Source organism: Mangifera indica, chromosome 5, assembly GCF_011075055.1.
Source record: "Mangifera indica cultivar Alphonso chromosome 5, CATAS_Mindica_2.1, whole genome shotgun sequence".
NCBI classification, from domain to species: Eukaryota; Viridiplantae; Streptophyta; class Magnoliopsida; order Sapindales; family Anacardiaceae; genus Mangifera; species Mangifera indica.
In genome coordinates this window covers 19463513-19484548 of record NC_058141.1, presented here as the reverse complement: position 1 = coordinate 19484548, position 21036 = coordinate 19463513, and the positions used below count along the sequence as shown (strand labels likewise).

At 36.3% G+C, this 21036-nt stretch overlaps 5 protein-coding genes across 10 annotated transcripts; 3 read left to right on the top strand and 2 right to left on the bottom strand.

The window, feature by feature from the left end:
- Positions 1 to 365: 365 nt before the first annotated feature.
- Positions 366 to 2301, top strand: LOC123215686 ((+)-neomenthol dehydrogenase-like). Its single transcript, XM_044635892.1, has 5 exons — positions 366 to 518; positions 605 to 851; positions 954 to 1022; positions 1423 to 1611; positions 1724 to 2301. Exons 1-5 carry the CDS (start codon positions 499 to 501, stop codon positions 2099 to 2101), a joined length of 903 nt encoding a protein of 300 aa, XP_044491827.1. The 5' UTR covers positions 366 to 498; the 3' UTR covers positions 2102 to 2301.
- A 1581-nt stretch (positions 2302 to 3882) lies between these two features.
- Positions 3883 to 5539, top strand: LOC123215688 ((+)-neomenthol dehydrogenase-like). The gene is made up of 5 exons (XM_044635893.1): positions 3883 to 4065; positions 4152 to 4395; positions 4519 to 4578; positions 4787 to 4963; positions 5079 to 5539. The coding sequence occupies exons 1-5, from the start codon at positions 4046 to 4048 to the stop codon at positions 5460 to 5462; spliced, it is 885 nt and encodes a 294-aa protein (XP_044491828.1). The 5' UTR covers positions 3883 to 4045; the 3' UTR covers positions 5463 to 5539.
- A 483-nt stretch (positions 5540 to 6022) lies between these two features.
- On the top strand, positions 6023 to 10563 carry LOC123217197 (putative threonine aspartase). Of its 3 annotated transcripts, none has more exons than XM_044638018.1 (11): positions 6023 to 6295; positions 6413 to 6463; positions 6658 to 6778; positions 6936 to 7020; positions 7666 to 7747; positions 7885 to 8014; positions 8464 to 8630; positions 8731 to 8894; positions 9572 to 9695; positions 9758 to 9862; positions 10291 to 10563. In XM_044638018.1, the coding sequence occupies exons 1-11, from the start codon at positions 6152 to 6154 to the stop codon at positions 10381 to 10383; spliced, it is 1266 nt and encodes a 421-aa protein (XP_044493953.1). In that variant the 5' UTR covers positions 6023 to 6151; the 3' UTR covers positions 10384 to 10563. The 3 variants fall into 3 exon arrangements, 2 of the variants coding, with proteins under 2 accessions (XP_044493953.1, XP_044493955.1); XR_006502429.1 differs by having other exon boundaries at positions 9765 to 9862; XM_044638020.1 differs by lacking the exon at positions 6413 to 6463.
- A 3210-nt stretch (positions 10564 to 13773) lies between these two features.
- Positions 13774 to 15880, bottom strand: LOC123217455 (LIM domain-containing protein PLIM2b). Its single transcript, XM_044638492.1, has 5 exons — positions 15382 to 15880; positions 15202 to 15301; positions 15053 to 15078; positions 14423 to 14512; positions 13774 to 14291 (listed from the first exon to the last, which is right to left on the bottom strand). The coding sequence occupies exons 1-5, from the start codon at positions 15514 to 15516 to the stop codon at positions 14013 to 14015; spliced, it is 630 nt and encodes a 209-aa protein (XP_044494427.1). The 5' UTR covers positions 15517 to 15880; the 3' UTR covers positions 13774 to 14012.
- A 290-nt stretch (positions 15881 to 16170) lies between these two features.
- On the bottom strand, positions 16171 to 20782 carry LOC123217705. Of its 4 annotated transcripts, XR_006502525.1 has the most exons (14): positions 20588 to 20780; positions 20297 to 20498; positions 20132 to 20206; positions 19944 to 20045; positions 19804 to 19844; positions 19497 to 19610; positions 18978 to 19092; positions 18691 to 18881; positions 18477 to 18593; positions 18127 to 18207; positions 17731 to 17969; positions 17440 to 17479; positions 16678 to 17331; positions 16171 to 16218 (listed from the first exon to the last, which is right to left on the bottom strand). XR_006502525.1 is itself a non-coding variant. In XM_044638807.1 (13 exons), the coding sequence occupies exons 1-13, from the start codon at positions 20636 to 20638 to the stop codon at positions 16756 to 16758; spliced, it is 1938 nt and encodes a 645-aa protein (XP_044494742.1). In that variant the 5' UTR covers positions 20639 to 20782; the 3' UTR covers positions 16566 to 16755. The 4 variants fall into 4 exon arrangements, 3 of the variants coding, with proteins under 3 accessions (XP_044494742.1, XP_044494741.1, XP_044494743.1); XM_044638807.1 differs by lacking the exon at positions 16171 to 16218 and having other exon boundaries at positions 16566 to 17331; positions 19804 to 19838; positions 20588 to 20782; XM_044638806.1 differs by lacking the exon at positions 16171 to 16218 and having other exon boundaries at positions 16566 to 17331.
- Between the last annotated feature and the right edge of the window lie 254 nt (positions 20783 to 21036).

Here is a 21036-nt window from a genome sequence, read left to right as displayed (position 1 = left end):
TAAACTCAACTCCATTGAATTGAACCAAATTCAAGTACACCTAAGTTTAAACTCGATTCGGTTCAACTCAAATCCGCATTTACGTACTCGTTTGGGATCTGCTTGGGCTGCAAGTTTAGTGGCTGCTCGTTTGAGGTCTACTTGGGCTGCAAGTTTGAAGGGTGCACCGTGACATTTGAGTTGTGCTTGGGCTGCAAGTTTGGAGGCTGACTGGGCAAAAGGACGTGGCCGACTGGTTCAACGTTTCCAAACTCATTTGATGACATAATGCATGACGTTTAATATTAATCAGGTCATTATTTTTCGTACCATGGCCATATGGCAGTGTCTTTCTAATTCCACTTACATGAATCTACAGGCAAGATCCAGGGGCAAGTGGGCTTTGGTTCAATACAAACAAAGTCGGCTAACAGTTCCCACTTCCTTCTTTTTATACTCAGTGGAAGCAGCTCAATTTTGCTCGAACTTCTTGCACTGAAGTTATACACTTCACCATCAATGGCGGAAGCAACGAGGCGGTAACTATACTTTTTCTTATATCATATTTTACATTACGCTTTCCAACCGCATCCTTCTGTCTTCACAACCCATTTTCTCTATGTAGGATTGCAGTTGTTACAGGAGCAAATAAAGGGATTGGGTTTGGAGTCTGTAAGCAGTTGGCTTCAAATGGGATTATAGTGGTGTTAACTGCTAGAAATGAGAAGAGAGGACTCGAAGCTGTTGAAAAGCTGAAAGAGATTGGTCTTTCTGATCATGTTCTTTTTCATCAACTTGATGTGCTTGATCCTACTAGTATTTCTGCTCTACAAAATTTTATCCAAAACCAATTTGGGAAACTCGATATTCTGGTAACAGAGTATAATTATTTAAATTACTTTGTAATCTTAATATAGAATTTTCCAAGTGAGAGTTTGACAAGAAGGATGAAAAATCTAAAAAGTTGTGTGCAGGTGAACAATGCAGGGGTTATTGGAAACATATTGGATGGTGATGCTCTAAGATCTTCTCTTTCTTCTGAGGTTAGTTTTCAATATATAAATCGTTATTGCAGAACCTAATGACATTTCTGGGTTGGAGTCAACATTAAAGAAGGATAGCTTTCCGTCTATCTTGGTGACCAATGATTCTGGTTAGACTTTAAGTCTTTTTTCTCGGAGATTCTTACTAATGTAATTAATGAAGAAATTAAAGGGCTGTATACTTTTCTCCAAAATGAACCAGTGTGAAAGGTTAAATATACTAATTTTGTAAAATTCTCGTGCTTTCTACCGATTGTCAAGATATTTTGTCCAGGTTCTCCTACTTTTACAATAAGGGATTTGCTTGGTTCATTCCCCTTGTTTGGTTGGTCGATTTAGTTTTGGAGATTACTCTGCTCATGATATTGATTTGGCTACATTCCACATTAATTTAATGCAGAATCGGCAGCCACAAATTGCTCATATTGATTGGAGCAATCTGTTGACGGAAACTTATGAGTTAGCAGAAGAATGCCTGAATATAAATTATTATGGAGCCAAAAGAACATGTGAAGCCCTTATTCCCCTCCTTCAGTTATCTGATTCACCCAACATTGTCAATGTCTCCTCTGGTGCAGGAAGGCTGACGGTAACAAATTATCAGAATTCTTCTTCAGAAATAAAAGGCACCCTGATATGATTCTGCCAATCATGTTTGAGAAACTTTCTAAATATGATTTTTTTCCCCTTTTTATTTTCAGAACATACCTGATGGATGGCCTAAGGAAGTTTTAACTGACGCCGAAAACCTCACCGAAGAGAGATTAGATGAGGTTTTGACAGAGTTTTTGAAAGATTTCAAAGAGGGCTCATTAGCAACCAAAGGTTGGCCTCCCCATCTTTCTGCTTACATAGTTTCCAAAGCAACCCTGAATGCTTACACAAGGATTCTGGCTAAGAGATACCAAGCTTTCCGCATCAACTGTGTTTGCCCTGGCTTTGTGAAAACAGATATAAACCACAATACTGGCACCTTTACAACTGACCAAGGTGCAGAAAACCTTGTAAGGTTAGCATTGCTGCCCAAGGATGGTCCTTCTGGTCTCTACTTTATCAGGAAGGAAGAATCACCTTTCTGATTGTTAAAAACCCATCTATGAAAATAAAAATTGAACCCACACAGAGCTTGTTTCCTATTAATAACATATAGTGCTAAATAAGTCTGCAAGTGTCTTGACTTCTTTCATGTGGAAATTCAGTATTTGAATATTATTGATGGCTGGAAGAAGGGTCTTGCTTAGACCTCTAGTTTACAGTATTTATTTGTTTATTGGCTGAATGGTTGAAATCAGAACACACAAACTTACCTTTCTCTCTACAGACTCAACTAACAGCCTAACACAAACATAGATTTGGTATTTGATTCTTTCAAATAATAATTAATGACTGGAATGCAGAAGCATTAACATCAGGACGAGGAAAAATAAGGTTAAATGATAATTTACTATTGTGATTTTTTTCAATAAATAAATTGTGTTAATAGTGTCAGATACCCAACAACCATAACCTGCCCCTACCCAATTGGGTAGGTTTAGAATAAGAACCTATCTTTTCACAAGTTTCCAATCTAGACTTATAAACTAATACTATTCCGTTCTAATTTCAATTTCTACTTAAAAAAAAAGGCCAAAGGTGTTATTCCCACTCAAGGTTGGATGTAACTTAAAGTTTCACGATTCAACTTTTAAAAATTTAAATAAACTAATTTTTATTAAAAATTTCAGTTAGACTAAAGATAAAACTATTATTTTATAAAAAAATTATCATATTTTCTTCCTATATTTAAAAATTTATCATTTTACCCCCCTCACATAAGATTTGAAAAATATATATTCCCCTCTAAGATTTGTAGTTTTGCTTTGTTGCTACTCCTCCAATGATCTGAGCCAGCCAACCTCCATATCGACGCTCCTTTCTCTCTTGAATGATGACAAATCATTTGTCAACTGGAGGTGGACCGACGATTTGTCAACACAAAGATGAAACAAATATAGATTTTTTTTTTCGATCAATCCATATGTCGACCAAAGCACAAATCGATTGAAAGAAAACTTTATTTCTTCTTCAGACCAATCCGTGCGTTGATCGATGCATATATCAGTATGAAGAAACAGATATATGTAATGCATAGATTAGTCTAAAAAAACAGATATATGCGATGCATAAATCTTTTTAATCTTTGCATTGACAAATCATCTATCTATTTTTGATTGGTTGACAATTTGTCATAGAGAGGGGCGAGAGTCGGTTTGAAGGTTGACTGACTTTAATTACCAAAAGAGTAACAATAAGAGAAAACTATAACCGTAAGGGGGAAGATTTATTTTTCAAATCTTATATGGGAGAAAATGATAGATTTTTAAATTTAAGAAAAAATAATAAAATTTTAATTTTTTAAAAAATTTTATTAGATAATAATTTTACTTTTAATTTTAAATAATATTTTTAATAAAATTTACATATTTAAATTTAAAAAAAAAGGGGTAGATAAAGATGTTAGAATTATACCAAACCTAAGGTGGGAACAATTCTTGGCCTTAAAAAATGAATATCCGTACCTGTTCACCCACGTGGCCGACCTCCATATTTGACCATAATGAAATAAAAGTAACAAGCAACGCATGGAATGAAACAATATTAAAACTTGCGAAAGAACTACTCATGTCACGAGGAAAGAGAGTCGGAATGACGTCAACTTGCTCCATTTTTTATATTCTTAAAGCATGAAGAGATAAGATTAAAGTTTGTCATTACATGCACCATTTTCTTCATCTCTGGTAAAAATTTTAAACCATGTCAGGTGTAAGGCATTATCAACTCTGACCCGTTTTCCTCTAGCATTTCTGAAACTTTCAACAATTCAGGGGGCCGTACTTCGGTTTAATACAAACAAAGTCGGCTCACAGGTCCCACCTCCTTCTTTTTAAACTCCATGGAAGCAGCTCGGTTTTTCTCAAACTTTGCAAGTGTTAACTCTTATTTCAATCATTTTTTTCCACTTTAAGTTACACACTTCGCCATTAATGGCAGAAGCAAGGAGAAGGTGATTATAGTTTTTGTTATATCATATTTTTCATTGTCCTTTTCCACAGCATTCTTCTGTCTTGACAAACCTTTTTCTCTATTCAGGATTGCAGTTGTTACAGGAGCGAATAAGGGGTTAGGGCTTGAAATATGTAGGCAATTAGCTTCGAACGGAATCACGGTGGTGTTGACAGCGAGAGATGAGAAGAAAGGTCTTGAAGCTGCTGAAAAACTGAAAAGGTCTGGCTGTCATCATGTGGTTTTTCATCAACTTGATGTGGCAGACCGTGCTAGTGTTACTTCTTTGGCAGATTTCATCACAACCCAGTTTGGAAAGCTTGATATATTGGTAAGGTTCAGATTGAAAATCAGAAAACTTTTAAACCGATCACTGAGAATCTACTTGTTCTCTTGGTCACTGTCTTTGGTCAATACATAACCGATCAATGAGAAATGTTGAGCTTCTTGGCAGGTGAACAATGCAGGGATCAGTGGGGCAGTTTTTCGTGACGATGCTTCATCTCATATCAAGGTACTTGCCTAATGATTTTAAGAAAATAGTAATAGCTATGCCTATATAATTTGTTACTACAAAAAACTTCATCGTATGCAAGCTAGACCCCGAATTATCTGAAAGACTTAGTGGCCGTGTGAAACCAATAAAGCAACAATCACATAGTAAAGAGAAACACGTATTAATTGCGTTACTATTAAGATAAAATTTTCTCCCAATAACGCAGGAGGGTTTGCCAATCAAATGGAATTTAATTATGACTCAATCTTACGAGTTAGCAGAAGAATGCCTTCAAATAAACTACTACGGCACCAAAAGAATGTGTGAAGCACTAATTCCCCTTCTCCAGTTATCTTCTTCTCCAAGAATTGTTAATGTTTCCTCTACCTTAGGAAAGTTACAGGTAAAACATTCATCGTGCTACATACAAGGCAACCAATTCTTCTTCTACTCTTTCTACTTGTGTTTCATTTCAATTGTCTTTCACAACATATTCACTGGAATGGCTATTGTTTCAGTACGTGACAAATGAATGGGCCAAAGGAGTCTTCAGAGACATCAAGGATCTCACAACTGAGAGCCTCGATGAATTATTGAAGCAGTATCTAAATAATTACAAAGAGGGCTTACTAGAAACCAGAGGGTGGCCTGGTTTTTTATCGGCTTATATTTTATCAAAAGCTGCTATGAATGCGTACACAAGGATGCTGGCCAACAAGTACCCAGCTTTCTGCATTAACTGTGTTTGCCCTGGCTACGTCAAAACAGATATGAACTACAATACAGGCATATTAAGCGTTGAACAAGGCGCTGAAAGTTGTGTGAAGTTAGCAATTCTGCCCAATGGTGGTCCTTCTGGTTTATTCTTTTCACGGGAAGAAGAGGCCTCTTTTGATACGTAGCCTGTTTAAATTCAATCATTTGCCCTTGTATCGCAGACCCTGAATGCCCATAAATGCAAGCATCTGGTTGTTTATACTAATGTAATCACTACCGTGTGAAAAAGATAGCTGTAAATTTTATAAATAAAATCATATATATATATTTTTAATAAATAAATAAATATATATTTATATAGATAAATAATATTTAATTATATGATAATATACATAAATATATATTTATTTAGGTATTTACGATAAAAAATCTCTTCCACTTTTCATATCATGTTAGTATTTGAAGGAAAATAAAAATCATTAGAAAATGTAAACAGCGTAGACGACTGAGTTTCCTCCATACCATAGGCCCTAGAAAATTTCTTATTTCGTTTTTGCGATAAGGTTCTTAATATTTACCTTGACCCCCGTAAATTTTAATAATATTATTTAACCCTTATATTTTATTTCTATTTTAAACTTGACCGATAATGTTGTGTCTCATTGACCCCTAAAAAATTTAATATTACTTTTTTACCCATATAGAAATTATATAAACTAGCTCTCCGACTCGCTATATTTGGCGTGAAACCAAGCCAGGCGCTGAACCGAGGTGCATGATCTTTTGTATTTAAAAAGCAAGAAGTACAAGATTTAACGGACACTTGCCAAAACAATCGCTGCTCACTCGCTAACTCTCTCTGTCACTCTTGGTTATGGCTGGCGAGATCGCAGATGGAAACCCAAGGTTCTTCGTGGCGGTTCACGTAGGTGCGGGATATCACGCCCCTTCTAACGAGAAAGCGCTGAGGTCTGCCATGAAACGCGCTTGTCTCGCTGCCGCCTCTGTTCTTGGCCAGGTTTTCTTCTAACTACCCAATCTTTTTGTCAAAAATTTCTTGAAACCATTGTTTTCTTTATTCTCTTTAAGATCAATTTATCGTAATTTTATCCAAATTCGTTGGTCTTGAAATTAGGGTTCTGGTAGATGTATTGATGCTGTGACAGCCGCTATTCAAGTGTTGGAGGTGATTGAAATATCTTTCAAATTGTTTCTTTGTGGGGCGGATAATCTTTCTTTAGTCACATGACTGAATCTTTTTTTTTTAATGTCAACTTCTATTATAGGGTTTTGAAACGAGATTTAGTATAATTCATGGTTCTTTTCCTAATTATGTGTATTTTAACGGTTCTTATTTGGGTCGACTTTATTTTAATGAAGGATGATCCGAGTACAAATGCAGGGCGAGGCTCCAATTTGACGGAAGATGGTCATGTGGAATGTGATGCTAGTATCATGGATGGGGATTCTGGAGTATTTGGAGCCGTTGGAGCAGTGCCCGGTATTTACTACATTTAGGATTACATTTATATGTTCTTTATTTTATGTAATATGACGTTTTTGTTGTTTCTTTGATTCCTTAAATACTGCCAATACTTCTTTGGCTTTCCTCCTTTTATTTACTCAAAATTTTCTTAATTTTATTAGTTGTAGACCAGGTGTCCAAAATGCCATCCAGATTGCTGCAACCTTGGCCAAGGAACAAATGATGGGGTCTTCATTGTTGGGTCGAATACCTCCCATGTAAAAATTACCGTGTTTCCCTTTCTATTTCATCTCTTTTACAATCATTGTTTTCTGATCAAAACATTGTGTTCTTTTCTCACTAGATTTTGTTTCATAACCCAAGATTTGTCATTTTTTATTAGGATGTTCTGCTGCAGAATGGTTTTTAAGATTACCATTCTATATGTGCTCCAGTGTTATAATAATTATTTGAATTTTTGTTTGTAATCCCATTTTAAGTCTTAACCTATGGTTTTAAAAATTGAGTACAAAGATGTAACTTCCTTTTAAGATGCTGAATTTCTCATTGGTGTTGTGTCATGATAACATGCTTGTGAGTTAGCTTCTGCTTGCAATGGATCTGTGCTTGTTTTGAAAGTTCTGATTATTTTGTGTAGTAATAATTTTTGTTTTGTCTTGGAAAGGCAACTTTAATAGAAAAGATTCTGTTTCCATGGGTATCCATGTTGAATAATGTGTTTCTACTGGTACAGAGAGTTTATTAACTCAGGGATGCATAAAAATAATGTGATAAACTTGGCATAGTTTTTGCAATGAAATCTTTAATAGGGTACAATGTTTTTCTCTACTTTAATGATGTCACAAGATTATTTTGGTTTATTTTCTTATAATATATCCAGGAGCTTTTGATGTGTATGCCAGGTTCTTGGTAGGAGAAGGTGCCCGAGTTTGGGCAAAGTCCAAAGGTATTGCTTTACCGGCTACCATAACTGAGGCAAATCAGGTGTAGTTATTTTTTGACCACAAATTTCTTAATGTGAAAGTACTTAAGTTATGTCATATGCAATAGTGGTTTAGTTAGAAAATTCATCTTGTATCTTAGGATGCATTTATTGCCCTTTTTTGCATTTTTTGAAACAGTGGCTGGTGATTGAGCGGGCAAAAGCACAGTGGAAAAAGTATAAATCATTGCTTGTGGATGCCAAATTTAAGACAGAGAATACCGCTGAAGGACTTGCTTGTGAACCAAGGGAGACAGTTAACACTTCAGGTGGTCCATTGGTATTTCGTTCTTGGTTCAACGATTCCCTTTATTCCAAACCATTAATGCATTTGGTGTAATATTACTCCTTTCCTAGATGGTGAGACCTAGCCGTGCATGTACTTTTCTGTCTATTTACTTCATCCTAGTGTGACTTGATATCTGCAAGTCAAAATTTCCCATTACTAGGTTCATCATTTTTATGTAGATACACAATTTGCCTGGTGGTTCATATCATGCTTCTCAAACAGGATTGCGGCTTGAGTCAGGGTTCTCTTGATGTTATGTCTGTCATTGGTTCTGCTTAATGGTTATTATTGTTATGTGTGAATAAGCCTTTTTAAGCTGGAACAGATGTTGTTGGTTGTTTCTTAAAAGCCTAATTTTTGTGGGAGATGTAACTCCTACATCTATGAGATATTAAACAGATATTTATGCTAGTTATATATCTTTTGCAGAAGTGCAAGCTCAACCTTGTGAAGCTTTGAAAGAGAATGGGGAAGGTCAGTTATCTGTAAAACATGCAATGGAAGAAGATAGCATCATGGACACTGTTGGAGTCATTTGTGTTGACACTGAAGGACACATAGCATCCGGGGCCTCAAGTGGTGGTATTGCTCTGAAGGTAGCGAGTCTTCTTATTGTTTTTTCATATCATTATTTTTTAGTGGTGTAAATAAGATTTAACTTATTTTTCACTCCCTTATGAAAATTAAATGTAAAAGGTTAGTGGGCGTGTGGGATTGGCAGCAATGTATGGTTCAGGCTGTTGGGCTTCCTCTAAAGGCCCCTTTGGAGCCCCATTCATAGTTGGTTGTTGTGTAACTGGTGGCGGAGAATACCTGATGAAAGGATTTGCAGCTCGAGAGTGCTGTGTCTCCTCATCACTGTATGATTAACTTTCTATTTCTTGATGTGAACCTACTTCTGATGATTTGGTCAACTGCTTTGTACTGTTGTTGCTGCCACTTTTTTAAACCTCTTTCTCTGTGGAACAAGTTTGGCACAAAACAAATGTTGTTAAACTCCTTAAGAAGATTTATGTCTATTCGTCGACTCCTTTTCTAGAGAGTTGAGGTTTTACTGCTATGGTAAATTACCCAATTGTCAACTAAATATAATAAATAAAAAATACATTACTTCTGAATAAAGTTAAGAATTAATGAGAAAAATATACATAAAGAAATGAGGCTGTTTCTGACATCTTTTTATTTGAAGTTTGTGTTATGAAAACACCAAAAGCTGGAAAATCATGTTGTTAACTGTAGATAGCTAGGGCGGTTAAATCTCATTAGAATTTTTTGGAACTTGGATGTGTCTATCTAAAAGCTGATCAAACTTTGACAAGGGTTACCTGTCATGAACTGTATATGTATGGAAATTGATTCAATGTGGCTGGCTTCCTAATTATTTTATACTAGGCCAAACTGGCCTTTTGTTAGAAGGTGTGTACAAGATATAGCTGGATAGGTTTTTTGGCTACTGTAGATTTTTAAAATCTGCCCATTTTTGCCTGATTCCAATATTTTGCAGTGATAAAATTGACCAGGTGTATTCATGCTTTAGTTCACAGGTTGGTCCTGCATCTGCTTGCATGAAAGTTTTACGCCCTATTGTTCAAGACAGCAGTCAAAAAGGTACTGATAAAAGTGCGGGGATTTTGCTTGTGCAAGCTGATGCTCCTGTGATGGTAAGCCCCTGGCTGTTCCTTTTACTGTTAGTTTGTTTGATTTACTTATTTTTCAGCTGTAGGTTGCAGGTTATCCACCAAAGCTGAAGTCAATAGAGATAGCGGCTGCTTATTCTTCCTTGTCTTTTGGATTTGGATATTTTGGAAGCTCTATGGAACGGCCCAAGGTATTACCATCTTTTGAGTCATAATGCTGTAAGATCTCTTAATTTGTCATTACAATTGATGTTTATTATGAATTTCAATTTATGGAATGGGAAAATTTTTTTCATTTCAATTGATGCTTAATGACTTCATCTAGCTTTGGAATGTTTGGATAATGTTGCATTTTGAGCAAATTACTTGGCTATGTTGCAAGTAAATCTGTCTCATTGAAGCCGAGCTGACATAAACCTAACCACAGACAAGGGAAGAAGAATATCTAGTCAAAATGAAATGTCTACATTTTTAGTAGACTTTACCAGAGCAAAATATTCCTAAAATTTCTCTATCCAATGCAATGTTATAATGTTTATTTCCGTGAGAAATTTATACACCTGATCACTAAAGAGCCACAAATTCAAGCTCAAATTTTCTTGTTGATTTTACCTTGCAGGTCTCGGTTCTTCGCAGCACGAGACAGCAAAGTAAAACTGGGATAGACCACTTTGAAGCGCGAATTGATCTTTCTGACAAAACATTGCTGTGAATGTAATTTTGTTTGACTGAAAAAATTCTGAATTTAAAATCTTGTCGAATGCTATAGATACTCATTCAATGTGTAGTCATAATGGTTGAGATAATGAAGCTCGCCAAAGAGTTTCTTCAAAAAGGAGCTCTGACACTGTCCTTGCATTTGGCAGAAATGGCAACAGTTAACTACCTCCCACATCTTCTATGTTTATCTGAGCTAAGCTTTTATGCAATGTGGTGAATTATTGATAAATTTTGGGTTTTAGTCAGAGATGTAGATCAGAATTGCAATGTGTATATGATGAAGTGGTACTGAGGACACCTTAACGGCATAGCTAATTGTCTGATCAATGTCTCTACACTTGCAGAATGTTAATAGGTGTGCTCAGCTTTTCTTGAAATCATTGGTATGATCATTCAATGATATTAAGGGTGTTACAGTCATTAAAATTTTTTTTGGTATAATTGTGTCACCGGAAACACATAATTGAGGGCAAAAGTGACATTAAAGGCTTAAATGGTCAAATTTATTCCCAACGGTAAAAAGATTAAAGTCAACCATTCCGGGAGTACTTCCTTTTTGAATGGTAAGATTTTTGCGTTGCAAACCGCCAACTGGCATTATACATATCTATTCAAAGATCAAGAAATATCCACACGTCCACCTGCAACAACAATTGTATCAGTCTGGTTACTGATCTTGGAGGAGAAAAACCAAGATTCTTGAAAGGCAGAGTCATGTTCTTGTATAAGTAAATGTGAAATTGCACAACCAAGGTTTGAGGTTTGCAATATATGCCTGATACTTTGCTTCTGGAGTTGTTGGCTCATGTTAACCTAGTTTTTCATGACGAATAAGATTTGATATTTGCTTGCATGATACTTTTATCGGTGCATGTTTGAGGTAAAATCTTTTTCTTGTTTTTGGTATGAATTATTGCTTATACTCTTTTACCATTCTGTGTCTTTTTTTCTCTTATTTTTATCGAAAAACTAAATATTCACTCATCTGTTAATTTTGGTTGTTATTGTTAGGATAAATCGTCATTTAAAGATTTTATTTAAAAAATAAAAAAATTATCTTATTTTTTTTACTTTAATTTTAAAAACTAACAATTTCGTCTAATTTTTTTTTTAAGGTTTAAAAACTCGCATTCCCCCCCCCCCTCCTCTTCAACCTCTCGTATTTTTCATATTTTGAGAAAAATCTCTGTTCACCTCCACTTCAGATTTAGTTTTCAAATCGCCATTGATGACCTTCTTCCTCCGTCTTTAACATCTCTTCTACCTAAATCAAGCTATCGATGTCCATTTCTCTCTCGGCCGATGCAAAATCAAGCTGAAATTGAGCAAAAGATCTCATTCGATTTAGATCAAATTTGCGTCAATGTGTGTCACCAAAAAGGCCGGCGACGAGAACAGAATAGACCAACCGAAATTGAGTGGTCCTCTAAACCCTTTCTCCCTTCTCCCACATCAGGTGCATTGTTGTCCATCCTACCCTTCCATATGTGCTGTCATTATCTGATGATATGCTCTTAAAATTGTGGAACTGGGAGAAGGGTTGGATGTGTACTCGGACACTTGAGGGATATTCTAACATGTTATGCGAGTAACGTTTAATCCGAAAGATACTGACACCTTTGCCAGTGCATCTCTTGATCGCACCACATGCAATTCTTGATTCATGTGATATAGCCATATGCTGAAACTGCACAATATGTGGTAACCTCCTGATTTGGAACTACCTAAATTTTACATTGGATGCCCATCAGAAAAGAGGTAAACTGTGTTTATTGCTTTTCATTTATTTCGCCAAGCTGATTGTTCATTTTTTATGATCAGGAATCGATAGAATATCATAAGAAGAGGTGTGGGATTATCAAACCAAAAGTTGTGTCCGGACACTTGGAAGGCCGCACTCACAATGTCTCTGCAGTCTGTTTTCATCCTGAGCTTCCCTATTATCATCACTGGTTCTGGAGATGGGACTGTTCACATTGAGCTCGATCGAACTCTTATTCAAGCTTGGGTCAGGTTGTACCCACCCCTACTTCCAAGGAAGAAGGCTCTTGTATCATCAGGAAAACTCAACGTCCCGGATTGATGAGAAGCTGCTAGTGCAGAGTGCTACACAAAGGACTTGGATGTGATGGCTTTGCCTGCTTCAGCTATGGCATCCAGTGCCCAAATATAACCAAAAGCAGCTGCTAGATGTAGCAAGCTTCAGCTTAGTCAGGCCACTTCTGCCTTCATTTACCTTCTTCAAGAGCTATGAACGAAACTTGTTCTTGAGATTTTTCTGACAAAGCTTTTTATTTACCATTTCTGAGGAAATTTTGAACTCTGAAAAAAGCATTAGCATCTGCCATATCATTATCGTCTTCTTTCAACAATTTTGCGAGTTTACTGCTAATTGAAGCGCTTTGCTTGAATAGCTGGGATTATAATTTGGACGACAGATTTCAGTTTTTATTTTAGGAAAGCTTTGGTTGAGGATCCAGTATTTGAGAATCATGAGGCCTTGGCGTTGCTATGTCGCTACAATCTCAGACAGATTGCAAGGCTTAGGCGTGACTGGCAAGCTAGGCAAGGCTGCAGCCATGCCACGGCGTCATGTGGTGGCTCTAACATACGCGGCCAACTCGTATTGTTTTTGTTTTAAAGTGTCACTTTACTAAAAGCGCGGAATATAAACTCTACGAAAATGAAATCTTATGCCAAAATGCAACCAAAAACAATAAAATTCCCAGAACAAAGCTGCATACGAAAATCACCTTAAGCTTCTCACGGGGCTTCCCTAACAATCTTTGTTCCAGTTATGACCATATCTTTCAAACTTTCCCAACAAGTGACGCTTAATCATAAACAATGAACGACCTGAGAAAGAGAAAGGAGATCAGACCGTTTGGGGAAATAGATGGGTATGGCTTTTTTTTATAGGCAGACTCAAACTTCTCCACTAACAAAATACATGGAGTCTTCTCTTTATTTTACAAATTAGTGAAACGCCCCGTTTACTTCGTTACTCACAGTCACAGGCACAGCAAGCTCAGTAGCTCCTTGAGTTTCTTTAAACAGTCTGCTCTTCTCCTGTTATTAGGGGTAACTTTTTCCTAACGTAATTTTAGTAAATCAATCAAACAGAGACTTTAGCCCTAATTTTTATCTTCTTTTTTTTTTTCATGCTTTTTTACATATATATATATATATATATATATATATATATATATATTGCAGGGTTTTTTGGTGTTCATTTCCTAGGGATGGTAAACCAGTTTAAGTTGGCTGTTGTTTAAGTAAATCAATCAAATACAGATTTCTCTCTGACATACTGAATATGAAACAGAACCATCTTTAAGGTTAAGCTTTCAAATTAAATTTAGAAAGCAAGGCAACCACAAAGAGAAAAAAGAATATAATATATATATGTATGTGCATCTGTTAAGTTTTAACAGAAGAAACGCTTTCTCGACAACTGTAGTGCATTACATGAATTGATAACAATAACATAAATTAGAAAATTCAAAACAAATTTTTCAACAATGAAAGAATAGTTGGAAGATGGTAAGGAGGTCTTGAGGTCTTCCTCTTCCTCTTCCTCCAGGAAAAATAAAATTGCTTATGAGATGTATAAATAGTGATTTATGAAGTCTGATCCTGTGACTGGTCATCTTCACGAGCAGGTTCATCATCTGGTTTAGTCTCAGCTGCTTCAGGTTCAGAAGAAGCGGAAGCATTTCTCTTATGGTTAGCAGCCTTGAGAACATGGCTATAATTGCCTTTCTCCAAGAAAAGCTGATTGAAGTGATGCTTGCAGTAGAGAACTCCATCAAGAGCTGCATAAGATGAGTGTGTGAGAGGACAGCCACCACGGGCACACCTGAAACAAGTCTTGTGGTAACATTCACCCTCCATTGTCACCTGTAGGTTCATTTTTTTATTATCATCAATCAGTACTTTCAATTTGCTTAAAGGCTTAAACCACCTCTCAAATCAAATCATCATCAACTTCAACCGTAATCAAAATTTAAAAAAAAAAAAAAATTGCAAACCTTCTCAAGGGGGTACACTGTTTTGTCGCAGGCTGCACATTTGTCCTGGGTTCCAGAAAACATTGAAGAGACTTTGCTGGGCGTCCTAGACTGTTCCAGCAATCAAAACTTTTGCATGAAGTTTAATGAACAAAAGAAAAGATACAAGAAAAGATAATTAGAGATATATGCATGATGGTGGATGGCAAACATTAAGATGTCACAAGGAATCCCTTAACTCTACAGAGGTTATATGAACTTTAAAATAATCATATATCAAAAGATAATGATTAAAATTGAAGAATTCAAAGTTATGTAAACCCCACATCTATACTTTCTAACGTAGAATCTAAATCTCATGTCTTGTACTTAGATTGTAACAAGCCACCGTACTCTGCTATCTTCGTGTCTATACGAGGTAATTATGTACTAACTCTCTATTAGTCTTAGACGAACATTACAATGTTACCATTACATGCGCTATACAGTTGCAATTCAAAACATAACAATGACTCTTATATTAGAAAATTTAAATTCATAACCTCACACCCAAACATTTCGATGTGAAATTCAAATTTCATACCTTATATTTTAGGTCATAAAAAAAGGGTTTTATAGTAGACATGTAAAAGAATAGAACAGAGGATATACCAGCTCATTTTGCCTCTCTGACTTTCCTGTAATATCATTATCATACAACAAGACATTGTTAGCCGAATCTAAGCAATGACATCTGTATAATATTGTGAAATATGTAGCCAGAATTTCATCTCAGACAGACAAAAATGATTAATTCTTACCAGTTTGAAAATTCTTGCTGAAATTGCCAGATTCCTTAAAAAGTTGCTCGAAATGAGGCTTGCAGTAGAGGACCCCATCCATGGAGGAGTAGTTGCTCATCTGGGTTATAATAAAAATGAAAATTATAATTAAAAAGAAAAAACAAGGAAGTTATTAAAACAAGGAAACCATAAAAATACCACAAGAGTTCCTTTGCAATGGCTGCATTTGAAGCAGGATTTATGGTAAGGTGTTCCTTCCAGGGATAACATATCCACCACATAAACAGTCTTATCGCAAGCCTTGCATTTGTCCAAAGTTCCTGTGAATGCCATGACTTTTTCTTCTTGGAAAAAGAACCGAAAATCGGAAACTTTTTCAGATGGGTGCTATTAAATAAACCAAGTTTGCTATGGAACAAACAGAAGGTGAACGGGAAAGCACCTCACCAATCAAGTGCTTCCTAAACAAAGGTCCCTGGTTTGTTTATACAAAATCAGAAGACTATAATGGAATTGTTGCAATGGTGTAAAATCGATTGAAATCAACCCTTAGAAAGATTGACACGTGATTGGAGATCCCCAACATTATGAGTTCCAGAACTGTAAAATGTGGATGTAATGCAATGAAATTGGAGAAAAAGAAGGTTGGCGTTCTGACTTTTTCAATTTTATTTTAACGCCAAATTCTGGTTGTTTGTAGCAATAGCAGGCGTTCAAATTTAAATGAATGTCAAATATAACAATGGCTTCTGATGCAGGTCAAACCCACATGTTGAAATCAAATGTTATCCAACCACCAATATCCTTTCCATGGAAATTCCACTTTGGGGCAAATTGGGTTAAATTCAATCTAAGCCAATTCAACTCAAATTTATGTCTCAATTTGAATGAATTAAACTCAAACTGAAACTTTAACTCGGCAACCCAATTCAAGTTTGATTCATTTGTCTTTCCAATTATATTATTCACTTCTTCAACAATATTATATATCTTATCAACAATCTTTTTAACAATATTTTACAATAGCACTAATAAGATTGAACTTAAGGGCAAACAGAACTTTATGGGTTCAAGCCAAGGGTGCAACCATTTAATCTATGGGTTCAAAGTATAGATTTTATAGGCTCAAACCAAGCTCAAAGCAACCCTAGGCTTGACTCAAATCCACCATGGTGTACCCATTTAATCTATTAATTTTTGGCGAAATTTGGGTAATAAATGGGATAATTCCATACCATGTTAGTAATTCAACTCAATAAATCCAATAAACTCTAATTTTCTTAGCGCTTGGCCCAAGCAAGCAGAGTGGCAGCTGGCTCGATTATGCCCTGTTTTTTCTTGGCTCCCTCACTAATTTCTTCACTGCTCAGGTGTAAATGTAATTAGACAAATCTACTCATTTATATATAAGATTTATTCAATCACACCAAATCATAAAGGAGTCCATTGTACTAAGTAAAAATATATAAGATATGTACTTGCATTTTCGAATAAAGTAACTGTGGCAAATTAACCCAATAGAGTGGAAAATTATCCCAGAATGTTAATGTTGATGGTGATTGAACCGCTGAATCAAGGTAACACAACTTGCTGGCACAGAATGAGATCTGATATGGTTTTTCCATGCCGATCAATCCTCCGAGAGCAGTTGACACCACCGTCTAGAATGTTTCGAACCACAACATTCAAAGAATGGATTCCTTTAACTTCATAAATTTCTACTTGTACATGTTCACTCACCCATTGGTCTCTCTTCTTGATAGCAACAGAGTCAGGAAATGAAGAGGGATTCAGAAGAGTTGACACAACTTTCTTCACCCACTGGGGTGTTATGATCAACTTCAACCTTTCTACATCTGGCGGGAAATGCGGAATAATAGAGAAATTCAATTCATTTCCCTTGTCGCCTACCCTACTATGGCATACAGAATAAAGAGGAATCTTCTGGCCAGATGGAGCAGGGAAAGCATCAACTTCTCGTGACCAATGGTCCACACATAAGTCCCGACTAGCTTTTGTTGTCAATAAGGCTTCCAGCAAAGCATGGGTTTTCGATAAATTTTCTGCAAGGGCACTTTTATGAGCATTTGAATCTGCTAGATCAGTGCATTTTAACCCAGTTTGCCAGAAAACATGTGTACGTTCAACCTGAATGAACAGAAACACATTTTTCTTAAGAATGCTTATCTCCTACTAACAGTGTTTGTTGAGAATTTAAATAAAAAAGTGTAAGCTAGAGAGGGAGAGAGAAAGTACCAGATGCTTTTCAAGAATAATCTCCTTCTTGTGTCCAGTGCTGCATTCCAAAAACAAATAGACTAATCACACAGAAATACAGAAAGAGAAAAGGGGACCAGATGAATGATGAAAGCAAGGGAATAGCAAGTAAAACAGTTTAGATAGATAACTATACAGCAACTCTTCTACCACGATAATCTGCATTCATTTCTAGAGAGGAAAGCTTGATGCAAAAAGCAATCCTCTGTTTAAGCTACAGTCCTGCAATTTAAAAACAACAAAGGAAGAAAATGCTGTTCAGAAAATAACCTGATTCCACCACCACCAGCAGGTCCGTTTGTATATAAAGCTGTGAATTCTTGAGCAAATTCCACGGCCTGATCCTTCAGCTCAAATAGACCATCCATGCGTAATCTAATATCTTGACTAGCCCGCAACAACAAAGGATCATTATCAGTGCAGGCTGCCTTCAAGCTATCAAGTCCAATTATGTAAGAAAGTATACGCTGATTACTTCCAGGAAATACTTCTTCCATCCATGACCTAACCTAATTATATACACAGACAAAGAAGATTGCTTCAAAAAATCACAAAACAGAGGTAATTGGATTTTCCAGGTAGTCCCTTCAATCAAAGAAATAACACAATGACTATCTTTTGCAACATCAATTCATTAAACCATCACCGACTTATAAAAGAGCCTACCAAATATTCAGCAGCTTTGGCACGTTTAACACATTCTTGCCCTCCATAAGATATTTCCCCCCATCCCTTCCATCCACAGTCCTGAAAAGTAGAACAGTAAAATATCAGAAAATAGAAGTGGATAGCTCCATTAATTCGCTCATATGCTTCTTCAATCTTTTAAAAATGCCATTCATCTACACTGAGTGCAGAACTGTAGGCAGACAAATGACCCAAAGAGCAATATCAGTAAATGAACCAAAAAGAAATGGGAAGGGGTTGCCATGCAAGCAGAAAGATGAACAATCATAGCAGTTGATCTTTTGCTTTTAATTCACATTCTACACAATTATTGGAAAATGATACATTACCTTCGGAACCAACTGTACGAGTTTCTCAGGCACTGGCCTAGGTGAAGGTTTGGCTCCAGCACAGAGAACTTTATGGCTTGATAAGGACTGAAAATAAACATCCCGAAAGTCAATTACCTGCATAGAGAAAAAGGTGTCAACTTTTCTTTTGTATTTTTCCTTCTATATCCTCATATATCATAAATCACTGGTTCTAGTTATGCATCCAATTTACCACATCCGGAGTGACATAAGCACCTGGATCTCCAATCTCATAAAGAAGTTGTTGGGCACAAGTTCTAAAATTTAAAACCCCACCACTACCCTCTGCCTTTGCCACACATACTTCCCCTTCACAGCTAACTTCAGCATAAGGGAGAGAGAGATCAAGGAGATGCTGAAAAGACATGTCCCGAAACTTATCTCCTGTAGTAAATAAGAATAATTACAATAAGTGCATCAAATACACAAAAGTTCATGCAGAGATGTTATAGAGCTGAAAGAAAGATAAAATAAGTCCACCTGGATGCATGAAGTATCCCCCAGTGAGTTGACAGCCACACTCTAGAAGGTGGCCAGCTAGAGAGCCCTGTGCCAGCTGATCAAAGTCATTCCAATTCCAACCTAGTTCATAAACCTAAATATATATCAGTTAGATCAGTCTTTCCATTGACAATAACAAGAAGATATATTCATCAGCCTAGTTCTACCAATATTCTAGAATAAACAGGGTAATACAGGTTCAACACTCTTATTTCCGTATGTGGGAAAAACTTTGCTATCAAGCTTTGTGTTACAAATTAGTCTGTTCTTCAAAATCCAATTAAAATTATGATTATTCAACACATTGAAGGTGTTTTACTGCTGAACAGAAGCTCCTTCTAATGCCTAAATAAGAAATTTTATTGTAATAACAAAACAACTGCAGATTGCTAAAGATTAAAAATCATTTTCAAAATTTTAAAACCACACTAGTGGGCTAGGAGCCCCCTGAAAAGATACATATTAAGAGATGTTAAAGGAAGTAAAAATATTTTATACCATTGGTGCTAAAAATAATGCAGCATCAGCAACCCGTGAAGTAATAATAACATTTGGCTGGTACTTCTCCAGGCATTCAACAATAGGAACTGCTCCCAGATAAGTGCTGATACCCTGAAAATTAGACCCAAAAAAAATCAGTTTTCCCAGTGATATCCATAACAGGAACCTTTGGCTCCCAATCAAGTTCCTCTTCTGCCGGTGCTGGCTAGGATTTCACAGCAACAAAAATAATTATAAGATCATAATGCAGATATGGACATAAATTTAATAATAGAAAGCAAACACAAAAGTACCAGATTCTTACTCCTTCCATGATATATGATTTCCCAGTTGAGGGTCCTGAATCTGAATATACGAAATAATTAGCCTTGATTGAAACAGATACTGCATAATTTTCTACTTTCCTTTTTGTTACGAGACCATAAGAGAAATGGGCAGCCATACCTAATCCTTTCACAGAAACCTCATGAGCCACAGCGACACGAACACTGAGCCCCAGGCTAGCGGCAATTTCTAGAACCTTCTCTTGCGCGCCAGGTGGATCCACTAACCAGAAAAAGAATCGAAAAAGGAAATATTTAGACAAAATGAAGAAAATTTTCAAGGAAAGTTTCAGTCTTCAACGAGTTTACTTGCACCCATGTTGGTAATTATGCAGGTTCCTCTGTCCACAGCCAATGGTAAGAGCAAATTCATCCAATCAGAAACTGAGAATTGTTGAAAAAAATAACAGAAAATCAAGATCAAGGAAACGAACAGAAGACAGAAAGAAAGAAATGACGAGACAAAAAACATACTTCGAGAGTCGTAACCATGGCCACCAGATAACGTAATCTGAAAACGGTCAGCAAGAGTACGTTCCGCTAGGCATTCAAGTACAAGATAATTAAGTTGTTCAACTCTCTGAAGCAACTTCAGCGATGCCATAGGCCTGTCACCTCCAAACCCAGCTCCACATCCTATATAAACCTTTTCTCTTCGCTTTTCAGGGTTCACTCTCTGTAATTCAACATCAATCACCAAGTCAGCCAGCCGATTAATATTAATGCTACTGTACAATTTCAGAAATTAAAAAAAAAAAAACCAACCAGCTTGATCACGCAGTTATGATGAATCTCATCAAGCTCTTGCTTTTCCATTGAAAGCTTCAATCACTTGAAAATGTTGATTTTGGATTCGGAGTCATTCACTCACCTAAGCAAATAAACAGATATAGACATATGTGTCTAAATCTCAGTCACACCCACCCAAGTCTACAACTACAACTAGACGGCTCCTTTGAGTGTGTCAGAGTTATTTCCTCCACCACACGAACGACGTCGTTTACCAAGCAATAGGAGCATTAGAACTGTATTTTATACATGTATTGACTATTGAGTTTGAACTTTGTACCAGGACATTAGTAAGCTTGCCAGTTTCGAACAAGTGAGCAAAATTAATTTTTATCGATGAATGTGAGACAGGCAGCAGAATAACATCTAAGTCATCCCGAGAATGAAAGATAAATTCTAAAAGGTTAGATGGTAAGTTTGAATCA